Source organism: Lissotriton helveticus, chromosome 6 (genome assembly GCF_964261635.1).
Source record: "Lissotriton helveticus chromosome 6, aLisHel1.1, whole genome shotgun sequence".
Classification (NCBI taxonomy): Eukaryota; Metazoa; Chordata; class Amphibia; order Caudata; family Salamandridae; genus Lissotriton; species Lissotriton helveticus.
This window is the reverse complement of record NC_136067.1, coordinates 1,822,752,851-1,822,768,286: the sequence shown is the minus strand read 5'-3', so window position 1 is coordinate 1,822,768,286 and position 15,436 is coordinate 1,822,752,851. Positions and strand designations below refer to the sequence as shown.

General features: G+C 47.4%; 1 protein-coding gene across 2 annotated transcripts in view; it reads left to right on the top strand.

The window, feature by feature from the left end:
* UBR2 (ubiquitin protein ligase E3 component n-recognin 2) overlaps positions 1-15,436 on the top strand; it is a 1,610,484-nt gene that overhangs the window by 243,085 nt on the left and 1,351,963 nt on the right. For both annotated transcript variants that reach the window (XM_078649714.1, XM_078649715.1), the window contains exon 10: positions 1,697-1,785. In XM_078649714.1, the coding sequence (XP_078505840.1) occupies positions 1,697-1,785 (89 nt within the window). The remainder of the gene's footprint in view (positions 1-1,696; positions 1,786-15,436) is intronic.

Sequence of the window (15,436 nt, the reverse complement as noted above, 5' to 3'; positions counted from 1 at the left end):
AGGACTTACCATTCTGTGTTTGGTGTATGGATGAATGTCTTAACCCCCATGTACTTACTGTACCTAGTCAAAGAAGTTATCAAATAATGCTCAAACCGAGTTTGCTTTGCTCAAAGTAAAGATTTTGGAGGACAACCCATGATTTGTCGTCCTTCTCCCAGACAATCCTCAAATAATTGTTGATGGACTTTTTTCCCGAGTGAGACTCTCTCCAATATTATTGGTGCTGAATACATTGTTTGGTCAACTGATGTTACCACCCTTCGAGTATATCCATAGAGCACATCTCGAGTTCCTCTCATGTAAAATTACATTCCTGCTAACTCTTACCTCAGCAAGGATAGTTGGAAAGCTTCAAGCATTCACAATAAAGAACCATACCTTCACTTCACAAAGGATATAAAGGCAGTTGTGCTCCAACCACCAGTTCATGCCTAAAGTCCTGTCTGACTCTCACTATATATGATTACCTTTTATCACATTAAATTCTGTATAGGAGTTGCTTCCCTCTAACTCCAGTTTCTCACTATTGGTATCTTGTGTAAATTCGCATAAAACGTTCCATCTTCCCTGGTCAAAGGCTCTCTATTATATGTATCCTTCATATAAGATTATGAAATCTGAGCTATGTTAGCCTCCAGTTGAGTAGGGCACTTATCACATCCACCTCATTAGCTGACGGTTGGGTTGTTTCAAATAAGGTGGACGTGCTACAAAAATAACACATTTGTGTGTTTGTTTGTTAACACCACTGTTGTTGTGCCTGTGGCCATTTTTAACTCTTTTTACTGCTGTTTAAACTTGCAGGGGATTCCCAGCCTGATACTGGGGAATGATTTAAGCATGTTAATTTATGAAAGTTATCTAGGCTTGGGAACTGGAATTACAGGTTAAGTAACTAATTTTCTATTTAAGATTCTCGCTCAAAAGTTCTGGCAATAAAGTCAGTTTAAAAATCCTATGGAATGTTAAATTTGAAACACGGAAATTCAACACCTGAAGAACAGCCACACAAAACTCAATAGCAGCTGCCACGTGAATTTGGAACTCACTTCTGGTGAAACATTTACAGTCTGAATCTCTACTCATTATTCATGAAAAGACAAAACATTTTCCTCCTTGAAAGCCACCGAAACCAGTGATCATTTGCAAAAAACAGGATTGAATCTCCCCTGAACGTCTTCCCTCTGATTTGCCTTCACTTTTGCCTTTCTTCCTCTCTTTCCATTGGTTTGCTTGCTTCTGTATTTATGCCTTCAGTTTTATTCTGACTTCCTCAAGCAGTCCTTCCTGTTCCTACTTAAACCCTGATTTGTCCTTGCTTCATCTCCTCCCTCTGTCTGTCCACTAACCACCTTTGTCAGCTTCTTGCCTCTGTTATGCTTGTGAAGGTGTTTTGCCTGGGTTAAGCATGATGTAAGTTGAAACATTTTTACTTTTTCTCTGCACAGCATGCTGATACCCTGGGGTTGAATGTGCACTATGAGCTCGTATAAATAAACATATGTTGTCAATTCGGTGGCAATCCGAAGACAGGCAATACTGGTGACAGACAGTATTTTATGGTTTAAACTAAGTAGTTGAACAGTAAAATCAAAGAGCGTAGCTTATAGTTAGCAACCCCTAGAGAAAAGCAAGACAACATGTTGTAAAGTATAGCATTGAATTGTCACTAAAGAGATTCTCTCTCTTTCAGGTGCTCGAAGCATGTATCATCAGCTATTTATGAGTAGTCTTCTGATGGATTTAAAATACAAAAAGCTTTTTGCTGTGCGTTTCGCAAAAGTAAGTATTTTTATTTTAAATAGAAAAAAACTAAAGTATCCGTTGACCAGTTAGCCTAGAGAAGCCTTTGCTTTAACAGGATGAAGCATGCATTCAGTGTGAACAGTTTGGTTGGTGTGCTTCTTCAAGAAACATGCTAAAATTGATGTGTTTTGCAAGTGTGCTTTTCTCTTCACCTATTTGCAGTAAGATATGAACAGTTTTTCAATCTGACTGTTCGGATGGTATTTGTACTGCAATAAATTGAGATGTAATTGGAACACCCTTCAAGCATAGTGATTTAGCTGGTTTGCCACATCCCAGACCTCCATAGGCATGACGTTTTGGTGGTTTGTATTTTGAAAAGCACTGACTGTAGACGCCCTATTGTATGTAACAATACAAGAATGGCTGTTTAGTATGCCTCTAATCCTCTGCCTATACATTAGGCAGCTCATAAAGTGCAGTCTTGCAAGGATACATCATATAGAAAGTTCCTCCTCCTTGAAGAAGACGAAATTGTTGATGAACAGGTCAAATGATTGGAAACTGTTGATTGTTCTGCTTCCTAGAGAGGCTCAGAAAGAGGGTCTTTAGCAGAGGACTAATTAAAAGAAAGAAAAATTGAGTTCCCTGCTCATAACCTGAGAGAAAGCTGGATGGTATGCTTTTTGAGCCTGATGGCCTTTACCCCTAGCAGCTCAGACAATCTCAGAAAAAAGCAAGATAAAGGTAACCTTGTGGGATGGTACCACTAGATTTTTATTTCTTGTTTGAAACCATTGACCATGCAATTCTGATCATATTACTAGCATAGTTTGGAATTTTTGAAACTGCATTAGTTGACTTACTTACTTCTTGAAGTACTGGTCCTAGACTTGCTCATGGCTATTTAGAGAGTCCTACATGGCTTCACTTCTGTCCCATTCTTTTTAGCAGTTATATTTGGCCATTGTACACTTTAATTAGCAATTTTGGCTGTTTTTTAAGTGCTGGCATTACACATTGCTGTCTTATGGCCATCAAATACTATGTGAGTTATAATCATGGATTTCAATTACTGGTTCTCCAGCATTGTATCTTTCATAGATTAACATGTTTGAATATGTTGGCTGTTGTCGGGCTGGGAAACCTAGGTACATAAGATTGAATAGTAGAGCTTCTAGTGTGTTGACTGGTATCATATAAACACAATGTGTATACATCCCATCCGCCTCATTATGTCAACGAAACCTTTGCCAGTGAGATGGAGTGACAGAAACCCTGCGCCCTTCCCTGAGGCTCCACCTGCCAGACTTTTCCAAAGTTCATTTGTGATAGGAACACTCAAGCATAGATCTGTATTCAACATTTTTGCATTAAATAGCTACAATTTTGCTTTGGAAATAGTATGCTTTAGCACTTTTCGTTATGGCTTAAGACGAAAAGTGTGCTGCGTGTGGCAAAAGGCACCCCTGGAGGAGCCTTACAAATTTGGACCACGCGGTATTGTAGAACTTGCTCGAGTCTCCTCTCACGGGGGCCTTGAGATCCAGGGGAGCCCGCCTCTGCCTCCCACAGACTCCATCTCTCCCTTTTCTCAAATCTTGCCTTGTCTCACTGGGTGGCCACAGGGCACTGGTGTGGTCCGTTGCCTGAGGGTGGATGCTGTAAGTATAGGGGGGGACTTAGGACCCACGGTAAGGGCCTGATTGGTGCTGCAGTGAGTTAGTGAATAGCTAGTTTCCCCGCCAGTGAGGGACAGATGGAGGAGAACGTAGGACCTGCACCAAGTCCTGTAATTATGCATGCTCTAAACTGTGTTGGTCAGGACTCCACACTGAAAGCAGTGTGGCAAAAACAGGATCTGCCAAGGTGTTAATTTTTCCAGGCTATACTGCCCAGGTGCAGCGACAAAGTAAGCACAAGCCAAACAGAATTCAAGGCCATGCAAATTATTTATGTACTGCTGTACCCAGTGAAACTGAAGGTGCTGTGTTGGGGAACATCCCTTTTCTTTGAATCTCCAAAAAGGGCGTGGGAGCGATTGTCGCCCCCCAGGAAGAGAAGAAATTGGAGTGAGCTACTGGGGGTCAGCCTTCTCTGGTGGAATCCTGACGTCACTGGTCTACGTCATGACAGAGAGGGACTCCCCTAATGCCCCCTCACCTGGAACTGGCGACAGCGGAAGCCAAGCACACACTGATTCACTTATCTGATAGAGACATCTAGCCACAGATTCCTCAACTTTGAATTCTCCCTAGGCGCTAGTCTGTAGCTGGGAATTTTTCAGAAGTAACTCTGCGCGCTGGGGTGCTGTGTCGTATGGCTCCGCAGTGACATTGAGTCCGGATGTAAAGTCAGTGGAGCCAAATAAGTCCTCTCCGGCACGCGGGCGTCAGTTTCTTCTTTTCCGCGCTGCAACACAGATCCGTAATAGTGTATCTCTGGCCACTTTTCGGCCTATTGTGACAAATTTTCGTCAGGAAATAGTGTGCTTTATGCCCCCTGGGTTTAAATCCTGTGTGCCTTTGCTCGCCAGATATTGGGTACGGATCCACACTCTATTTGTATGTGTTGCTTAGGCGCGCACCACGACACCGACGACTGCGACGTTTGTCAACGGTTGAAGCCAAAGGCGCTGCGAGAGCGGCGTATGAAGCTGCTGGCGGCACGGTTGTTGCGGGCTTCCAGCTCCTCACTTTGTCGGTCTTCTACTCAGTCCAGAGGGCGTTTCTCGGAGTACCGAACTTCACCCCGTGGTCAACGGAATCGGTCCCAGTCTCCAGCGATGTCTCACAGTAAGTGTCGTCGTAAGAGATCGAAGCCCCGGTATTCTATGACCTCGTCGACTCGCTATGCGGATTGCGGAGAAGTCTCAAGGTCTAGTGCTGGGACTCTCACTTCGCCGTTGTGCCTGCACCTCCCCGTTTTTCCTGGAGCTGGGGTGACCGGGAGTACTATGAGGGTCTTCATCTGGTTTTTGGACCCTCATCTCCCTCTGTAGTGCTTGCGGCTCCCAAGGAGGTCGTAGGGGCCATAACTGCACCATCGCTGGCAGGTTCACCCTCAACGGCAGTTCTAGTTTCAGACTCTGAGACACAGTGTACCGTACTGTTGGTCCCCTATCAGCAGCGTCGATAGCCACCGACTCGGCATAGTTTGTTTCTTCAGTGCCTGTCCCAGTGGCGATCGAGGACTCTGAGTTGGAGTCTCTTCGTGTAATGAAACAGGCGTTGCGGCGATTCCAGGTGTTTACGTCAACGCCGGTCGAGGTCTCTCCTTCTTTCCGGGTCAAGGTAGCCACGATGTCGCCTCGGCGTCGTTCACGGAGCCGTTAGTGCCTTTTTTTCACAACCATAGAAGTTAGTACAGTTGTCTTTCTTCATAAACAGACTGCATATAATCTATCAGTGTTTGTTTTTCTTAGGACTGTGAGTATATTCTTGTAAATACACGATCTATGGTTCCCTCCCGTCTCGGAGAGCGTAGGTCGTTTTTTGGTTCATTCTTGGGACAGAGCTTTAGATTTTTTAGTGAGCCCTCATTGATAATCTCCATCAACGTTCTTTGCTGATACATATCTAACAGTAGATATTACCTGTCTTTTGAAATATGCATTAAAAGGCCTCGGGATTGCCTGTTGCTGCTTCTTGGGGATGCAAATATATATATATATATTCACTGAAAAAACCATAGGTTTCAGCCACGTTATAGTTCGGAATTAGCATTTAAAAAACCTTAGAAATTAACTGAAAAAACCATAGGTTTCACCAATGTTATAGTTAGCTGGACATTTCTCTCATACAAAACCATTGAAATTCCCCCGTTATAGTTAGTTCAACTAACTATAACTCGCGCGCCCGCAATGCACTGCTGATGACGTCACATATTACATCACTCATCACATGGTCAGTGACATCACTGATGACATCACTGATGACATCTCAAATGACATCACTCATAATCCAAATGTTTCTCAAGAAAAGTAATTTTCAATCGTTCGGAATATCGGCGTTTGGGCAGATATGACCCACGGACACGGTTTATGACTTTTCTTGAGAAACATTTGGATTTGGATTATCATGTCCTATACTTTGGAATTTTTGAAAGACTGACTTTGAGGATGCTATAAATTACTCAAGTCCATGGATGCTGCTGGGAACGACCCAACAACACCCATTGCACGCCCCATTAATGCAGGACACTGCGTTAAAGGGACTGATTTTTATCAGGCAGGATTACGCCACAAAAAGTGGCTTAGTCCTGCCTGATAAATATCATTCAGTCTTCTGCGCCACCGGAACGTCACAAAAAGTGACGATCCAGAGGCGCAAGGGGCTCGTAAATAAGGCCCCATAGGTTTCACACTCGTTATAGTTAGGAATTAGCATTTAAAAAACCTTTGGTGTGAAACCTATGTTTTTTTCAGTGAATTTCAGTTATAGTTAGCTGGACATTTTACTCATACAAAACCATTGAAATTCCCCCGTTATAGTTAGTTGTACTCACTATAACTCGCGCGCCCGCAATCCACTGCTGATGATGTCACATATTACATCATTCATGACATGGTCAGTGACATCACTGATGGGTATCTCCCTTCTGAAATTGACAGCTTCGATGTTTGGTGACTAAATCATCCAACAGATATTCACATCAACTTAAGAAGTAGTCTAGATTATCCTACTTCTGTGTCCCAGCATCTTCGCCCTTTATCGGTAGAGAAAAAGGCGGAAGGCCAAACTATTATACTCTTCTGAATTAGCTTGGGTCCCAGCTCACCATAGAGTATACAAAGCGGGAAATGAGATTGGCAAATTAATGTATTGGCTTAACATTGGGGATGCAGAGGTTAGATTTGTCTCCACCGTACAAGACCTGATGCTTAGGGAGCTTTCCTGCACCCAAAGCATTATAAATGCATTCCCTAATTACTCCCAGATATTATATAGAGACGGGAATAGCTTGGCTAGAGATAGAAAGGCCTATACTCTGTAACTTGACAACAGCTAGGTTGTCAGAAGACTGGCTCTAATCCTTCCCATTGTGGAAGAGGAGATTTTAGAGGTTATAAAAGACATGCCAGGGCCAATGCCTTGTCTCTTGAACTTTTTTTTAACGCAACACTTTTGGTGTAATCCCAAGTATGTTTCACATGTATAGAGAGGCCCTTCAGAAAAGGGTAAGTGCATATGATCTGCATCCGTCTTTTCAGGGGCGCACGGCAGTGTGTTCATTAATCAATCTCTCCCTGACTTCAGGCACTGTTCCTGCCAAGTGGAAGCAGGCGGTGGTTTCCCCGATCCTGAAAAAACCATCTTTGGATCCTCTAAAACCGGAAAACTATCGCCCGATCTCATTGCTTCCCTGGCCGGCCAAAGTCATGGAGGCCCATGTTAACCTAGCCTTATCTGAGCATCTGGCCCTGGCCAATGTTCTCGATCCTACGCAGAATGGGTTCCGTGCTGGGCACAGCACGGAGACCGCCCTTCTGGCAATGGTGGAACATCTGCGGAGTGTGTTGGATGCAGGTCAAACGGCAGCGCTTATTTTATTAGATCTTAGCGCTGCCTTTGACACAGTGTCCCATCGCATCCTCCTACACCGCCTGGAGAACATTGGCATTTGTGGCCTCGCTCTGCAGTGGTTCCGTTCCTTCCTCAGCGACCGTTCCTTCTGCGTTGCCACCCCTCCTTTCCAGTCCAAATTCCATCAGTTGGACCTGGGGGTCCCCCAGGGCTCCTCGCTGAGTCCCACGCTTTTCAATCTCTACGTGCGGCCGCTGGCTGATGTCGCCAGGCAGTGGGGCCTTACTATGGTCTCATATGCCGACGACACACAGCTAGCGGTCACGATCAGCGGGGATGCCGAACTGGATGCCCCCAGGTTCCGAGATGGGCTGAGAGAGGTGGCCAGCTGGATGAATAACAACTGTCTCCAGCTGAACGCAAAAAAAACCGAGGTGATGATCGTGGGAAGAGGAACGGACTGCTGGGGGGACAATTGGTGGCCTCAGGAGCTCGGGCCTGCCCCCATACCGGTGATGGAGCTCAGAAACCTGGGAGTATGGCTCGACCACACCTTATGTTTTACCACCCATACTAAGAGAGTGGCAGCATGCTGCTTTGGTGTTCTGCGCGGACTGAGGCCGGTGCTTAAATTTTTTGATGCCCCGACGAGACAGTTGGTCATCCAAGCGACGATCATCTCCCGGCTGGACTATGCCAGCTCGCTCCTGCTGGGAGCTAACCAAGCTGAGATCGTCCGCCTGCAGCGCGTCCAGAACACGGCTGCGAGAGCAGTGGTGGGCCTGCCGAGGTCATGTCCCACGTCCAACACTCTGAGGTCCTTACACTGGTTACCAGTGAAAAGCCGAATCCATTTTAAGGCACTCAGCCTTGCTTTTAAAATTTTAAAAGGATCGGCACCTGAGATCCTCAATAACCTTATATCCCCCTATGTCCCGACTCGCTCCCTCAGATCCCTAGGGCAATCCCTTGCGGTCACCCCGCGTTTCAGGCTTAGCCGGATGGGCGGCCGCTCCTTCCGTGTGAGAGCTGCGGCTCTCTGGAATTCGCTTCCTTTGGAAATCCGCCTTTTAGAGGATCTTCTAGCATTTCGCAGGGCCGTGAAAACCCACTTGTTTTAATTTTCTTATGTTGACTTCTCACCTATTTTTTTCCGCGTTGTGTTATGTTCATCTTTTCCATGCGCCAGGACGCTCCTTCGCTGGAGCAGCTGTGCGCAAAATAAATGCAGCTAACATAACATAACATAACATAACATCTGACCAAGTTGGTGGTCCTCCCTAAATATGGGAAATTAGAGACAGAATGAGCCTCCAACAGGCCTATTTCGCTGATTAACACAGAAGTTAAACTTCTGGCCAAGGTGTTAGTGGATAGACTGATCAAGGTAAAAAGACACCTAATTCTATGGGATCAAAACTGCTTTATGCTGGACAGGGGGACTAGGCATTGCAACTGACAGGTCCACGTAGCTCTGGCTCATATGATGAAGGTTCAAGACTTAACTGTAGCGCTTTCAGCATTTTTGTGCGGCTGTTCTAGCACTGCAACAAGCTAATGTAGGTCACCACCCACAGTTTAGCCACCGCTTTTCCCATGCACTGTTATGCAGTCTATGCAAAGCATATGTATCTAAAGCCACACATGCCTTGAATGGATTACGTTACTTACCCTGCAAGCATCTGTTGGCATGTAGTGCTGTAGATTCACTTGCGCCCACCATCCTCCCAGGACTCATGTGGCCGTTACTGATCCGTTACCTTTTGAAATGCATGGACATCTCTTTACTTACAATTAATTTACTCTCCTTCGGGAAAACAATCGAACAATTGAGTCAATACTCATGCACATTATCACCAAGAGGAGTCACTCTACTTTGTGGATCAAAAGACTTCTTCGAAGAAAAACAACTTGCACACATCCGGGCCCAACACTAGATGGCAGGAGTATGCAAAGAATGTGAATCTGCAGCACTGCAGACCAAGAACAGATGCTTACAGGGTAAATAATATCCTTAAATGTTTTATTAAACATTTTCAAATTGCTAAATTGTAAGTCATAAAACATATTTAGTATTCAGTGACTCTTTATCAGGAGAAAAAAACAGGGCTCTAAATACTGTGCTGAGGAAAAGACTGCAAACTCTGATTATTACACAATGTATTTGCCACAGATTTGAATCAGTAAAATGTGTGCCACTACTTGAACTTTAGTTCTTTAATGTAAAATTAGATCCTCCGAAATCTCTATTAATATTTAACCAATCATATCATTTAAAAATACACAAAGTGGCAAATGTTGCTAAATCACCTTCCTTATACCAGCTTTTTCTCTAGCTGGATAATTCAATATTTTTAGTGTAGTGCTAGAGAGCTTTTCAACTCCATTACTGTTTTCAAAGCATTCTGGATCTGTAGAACCATTACTTTCTGGTGTCTGCATTGTGATCTTCCCAGAGTTTTTGTTTTTAGGTGACTGGATTTACTGGCATGTTTAACTCTGAGCAGTGGGATGCTGCTAAACACTTAGTCTGACAAGCGGTTGATTGTAATTGACATACCTGACTCTTTAAAAAAGTCCTTTTCTACCTTCATATGTAGCTCTAATAGCACAACTTTATGACTGCCACAGCAGGCCTGAAAAGCTGTAGCCCGAAGCTGCATCTAGCCCATGTCAATGTAAACCATTGATCTGAAAGAGACCATTAGTTATAGATCCCTTACCTTAGAATTACCCCCATGTCAGACTGGATCCGAATAATTTTTCTGTAGCAGCACCCCTGCGCGTCGGTAGGTGGCGCCGGTCGAGACTGCATCCGTCGTCATGGTCGGCGGGATGACGTTGCGGTGTCTACTTAGATGCTGCCCCTGCGTGCTGACGTCAGTTCTTTCTTTTTCGGTACCAGCCAGCACAGATCCGGAGAGAGCTTGCCCCTTAGTCACTTTTTGACTAAACTTTTTCAACGTCTTTTTTGAGTCTATCGACTCCTGGTAGCACGAGGGATGTCACATCGTTGGAACTGCTTCAAGCCTTGTGACTCCTGTCACGGATCAGCACCTCGTATGCCTCTGGTGGCTGGAGCCCAACCACGACCCAAAGTTGTGCACCGACTGGCGGGCCATGAATCCGAAGTCTTTGCGAAAGCGGTCCCGAAAGCTCTTGGAGGCGGGCAGTCTGCTCCACGCCGTTCGAGGTCCTGCTCTAGAGGAAGGTCTCGGGACCGGTCGCGGAGCCACCAACACTCGACATCGAGGTCTTCGCACTCCTCGGGTAAGTTGAAGCACAAGAAGAAGGCGAAGAAGCATTGTCGCTCTCCGCCTTCTCCATGTCCATCGGCTGACGCAACGCGGGACCCGGAGAATTGTCGCTCGCCCGCTTCGTCTTCGGAGCCTGGTTCTGGGACGGGTCTGCGCTTCCCTCCCTTTCCCTGAGCTGGAGCGTTCCCTGCCCAGCTTTGAGCGATTCGCAGCATTTTTGAGCAGCCCGACCCTGCAGGTGTGCCTTCGGGCCCCGCGGACTCGGCTGGGGACCCTGGGCCTTTCATGCTAGTGGCTCCGGTGCCCGAGGGCCCCCAAAGATCCAGGCCTGGATCGATGCCGGTCGACCTCACTGTACTCTCCCCACTGCTGATTGCCGGTTTTGCCCCCAACCTGCGCCGACCCCAGCCTCACACCCGGAGTTCGACATGATGCTGCACCGACGTCGCTCCACGTCACCGGAAGGTACATTTTTGTAGTGTTGTTCATTCCTGGTGTTCCCTACCGCCCTGAGTGACAACCAGAGGAGGGTGAGGAGGACTAGGAGGGGTCTGTAGACCCTTTGGCTGACCAGCTTGAAGACCAGGACTGGCGAGAGGAACTGGGTGATGCCAGTGGTTTGGATACCTCCCTAGACCATGGCATGCTCTCCCCTTCCCCCAAGTCACCCCCCCCCCCTCCGTGGCAATGGAGGAGGGAGCTTCGTATGCAGAGGTGTTGCGTAGAGCGGCTGAGGCCTTGGATCTGGAGCTTCCTATGGTGGCAGCCTCTGCGGAGCTCCTGCTGCCTTTTAATGAAGCCCTCACCGACATCCTTCTGGACACTTGTTCCAAGCCAAGCCCAGCACAGGGTCTCCTGTGGACAGGATGATTGCCTGATGCCACCGCCCGGCCCCGGTGACCCACTGTTCCTCTCCCAACACCCGACTCCCGAGAGCTTGGTGGTCCAAGCCTCATCTTCAAACGGGACATTCCCTACTGCTCCCCCAGATAGGGAATCCAAGCTGGACCACCTTGGGAAGATGTTTCCTTCCGCCAGCTCAGTGAACACCCCATGCCTCTTGGGCCGTTATACCCATACGTTTTGGCGTATGGTTGCGCATGTGCTGCCACAGTGCCCGGAGGAGGCCCGGGCCGTTCTCACCTGTGCACTGGCGGTGGGTCAAGAAGCCGCTAAATTCACCATATGTTGTGGGCTGGAGACCGCCGAATCTCTAGGCAGAACGGTTTGCACATCAGTAGCCTCGAAGAGCTATGCCTGGTTGAGGACGTCTGGTTTCTTCGGCGGATGTCCAATCCACCCTTCTGCCCGTTGATGGCCGTCGCCTGTTCGGTGAGAAGGTGGACTCAGCGCTCGAACGCTTCAAGGAATCAAGGGCTACGGCCAGATCCTTGGGCCTCGCGGCAACCTCTTGGCCCACCCTTTCGTGGGTACGGAAAGGATGCCCCACCATGTTCCTCCGAATTTAGTCATAGGGCCACGCAAGCTACCCAGCCTATGAGTGGCCAAGGACGTGGGACCCAGCAACGCGAGTATGGGGGTCAGCAGGCAGGCCAGTCCACCCATAACCCCCCCCCCCCCCCCTTCCCCTCTGCAAGCCTCCAAACTCTTAGTCTGACCTTTCAGGGCCACCAGAGCCCAGTGGGTGGTAGGATTCGCCATCATTTCCCCCACTGTTAAAACATCACGCCGAACAGTTGGGTTTTGCAGATAGTCCGAAGGGGCTACTCCTTCCCCTTCGAGACTCCCCCTCTCTCCATGACACCATCCTTCCATCGCATGTCGCAGGATCACTTGGCCCTTCTCCGCCGAAAAGTTACAGCTTTCTTGGCCAAGGGTGCTGTCAAAAGATTTCCTATGCCAGAAGTAGGTCATGGTTGCTATTGCCACTACTTTCTGGTTCCCAAGAAGTACAAAGGCCTGCATCCTATCTATGATACTGATGTTTCAGCCTCGATCCCAGATTTTGGTGAGAATGACCCTGAGGCTGCTGGGCCTCATGGCCTCCCGCATCCTGCTGGTGGATCATGCCAGATGGCATATGCGGGCTCTTCAGTGGGACCTGAAGTTCCAGTGGGTACAGCATCAGGGGAATCTTTCCGATGTTGTCCAGATCTCGGAAGGGACTGCACGTCAGTTGCAGTGGTGGCTTATGAACCAGGATTGGGTCAGCGGCAGATCCCTCTCCCTTCCCTAACCAGAGTTCACAGTAGTGACGGATGCGTCACTCTTGGGATGGGACGGCCACCTGGGAGAGGCGGAGATCGGGGGTCTCTGTTCTCCTGCAGAGTCCGGTCTCCACATCAACCTTTTGGAGCTCCGGGCGATCCGTCTTGCACTGAAGTCATTCCTTACTTCTGTCATAGGAAGAGTAGTGCAGGTGTTCACAGACAACACCACCGCAATGTGGTAGTGCAACAAACAGAGCAGGGTTGGGTTGTAGACCCTATGTCAAGAGGCTCTTCGTCTTTGGACATGGCTGGAACATCATGCCATATCCCTGGTGGTTCATCCCCTGGCAGATTCCCTGAACGCCAGGGCGGATAAACTCTGCCACCGGTGCATGATGGATCACGAATGGCGTCTTCACTTGGATGTGGTGCAAGGTCTCTTTTAGCAGTGGGGAGAGCCTTGGTTAGATCTGTTTTTCACTGAAGAGAATGTGCGATGTCAGGAGTTCTGCTCTTTTGAGTTTCCAAGGCAGCACACGTTCTCAGCAATGCTCTTCGTCATGAGTGGAATTGCAGCCTCCTGTACCCCTTTCCGTCTGTACCATTTCTGCCCAGAGTGCTGAAGAAGATCAAGTGCGACCGGGCCCAAGTAATTCTTGTGGCTCCGGACTGGGCAGGATGAGTCTGGTACCCCGCGCTTTAGAGCATGGCCATCGATCCTCCGATCAGACTGCCTCTTCGGGAGGATCTTCTGTCGCAGCAGCAGGGGATGGTCCTCCACCCGAACCTGTCCAGCCTCCACCTCCGTGCGTGGAGATTGAGCGGCGATAGTTGACAGCTTTCGACCTTCTTCCCGAAGTGTGTAACATTATCTTGGCAGCCAGGCGTCCCTCAACTAAAACGGTATGCGCCTGTAGATGGAACACATTTGTGGCATGGTGCACAGCAAAGGCTGTGGATCCCCTTTCTGCACCCATTTCGGAGGTTCTCCTCTTCATTTTCTCTTTGGCCCCGCAGGGCTCTGCTCTGGGCCCTCTTAAAGGTTACCTTTCGGCCATTTCTGCCTTTCTTTGCCTTCCTGATCAGCTTTCTCTTTTCAAGTCCCCGATTGTAAATAGATTTCTAAAGAGCATTACTCATCTCATTCCTCCTTCTTGTTTCCTAATGCCCCACTGGTACTTGAATCTTGTCCTTACTTTCCTTATGTGTGCTCCCTTCGAGCCACTACATAATTGTCGTCTTCGTCTTCTTACCTTGAAGACTGCTTTCCTGCTTGCCATCACATTTACTCGCAGGGTGAGTGAGCTTCTGCCTCTTTCCTCCAGGCCTCCTTTTCTCTCAATTCATCCGGACAAAGTGGTCCTTCGTACAAGGCCTTATTATCTGCCCAAAGTGGTTACCTCTTTCGACATAGGTCAGACCATCACATTGCCCACCTTCTTCCTTCCTCTTCACCCTTCCAAAGAGGAGGCGAGACTCCACTGCCTGGACCATAAACGTGCGCTATCCTTCTACCTTGACCGCACTAAAGATTAACGGGTAGACGATCAACTCTTCGTGGGTTATGTGGGTGCCAAGAAAGGTGGCCGTGCAAAAACGTACCATCTCTCGATGAGTTGTCCTATGCATTAAAATCTACTATTCTTTGGTGAAAAAACTGACCCTCCAGTAGGACTGCACGCTCACTCTACCAGGGTGATGTCAGCCTCTACTGCTTTGGGACGTGGAGTTCCGCTGATTGACATCTGCCAGGTAGCCACGTGGGTATCCCTGCACATGTTTACAAAACAATACTGCTGGATAGCCAAGTCCGGAGAGACTGCTTTTTTGGACATTCAGTCTCCAGGACTTTCTGGTGTGAACTTGGTTCGCAGACCCACCTTCGGGGTTGGCATTGCTGGGGTATCAGTTTTAAGGTAAGGAATCTGTAACTAATGGTCTCTTTCAGATGAACAACTTACCTTTGTTAATGATGTATCTGTAAGAGACATGCATTAGTTATAGATTCCTTACTGCCCCACCCATACTCCCCGTTCTGCGAACTGACTTCTAGGTCTAGGGACTCCCTTCCAGGGCCCTAGTTTTGTGCACCAGTGGTCAGTGTCTTGCATGCCTCTGCGCTTCTGGCGTGGAAAGTAGTGCCAGTACAGACGTCAGCGCGCAGGGGTGGCGTCTAAGTAGACACCGCACCGTCATCCAAACTGTTATTTACAACTCAGCAGTACTGGATATGGCCTCATTCACATAAGGGAATACAGAGATGTAGTAAAAATCACCTTTTTCAGAGGTAACTGCTGCAAAACAAAAGATACAAAATAATACTTCTAAATATGTTCACTTGCTGCTTCTAAAAATCTTTCATGGAAGCACTAAGTCTGAGAGTCATGGATCTGTCCAATCTGGACATATAATTTCTGTAAAATAAACTTGTTCCAAGATAAGATTTTTGTTGAGGCCACTAAACAAAACCACTACACACTTGTTTTTTATTAACCAATAGTAAACACAACAGCTGCTCCAAATGTGGTTACTGAGTCCATAAAAGCTACTTAAAACATCTCCTCAGTCTCACCATGGCAATAACGGAATTCAAGAAGCTATCAGATCCAGACTCCCTGGAATCAGCAAGCTTGTAGTGGAACCATCACATGTATGTTTACTCCTTTCTGAATGAGGAACGGGCCCTCTCTAATTATGTTTGTTGGTGTCCGATTCAGTTTTGTGATTTTTCCAA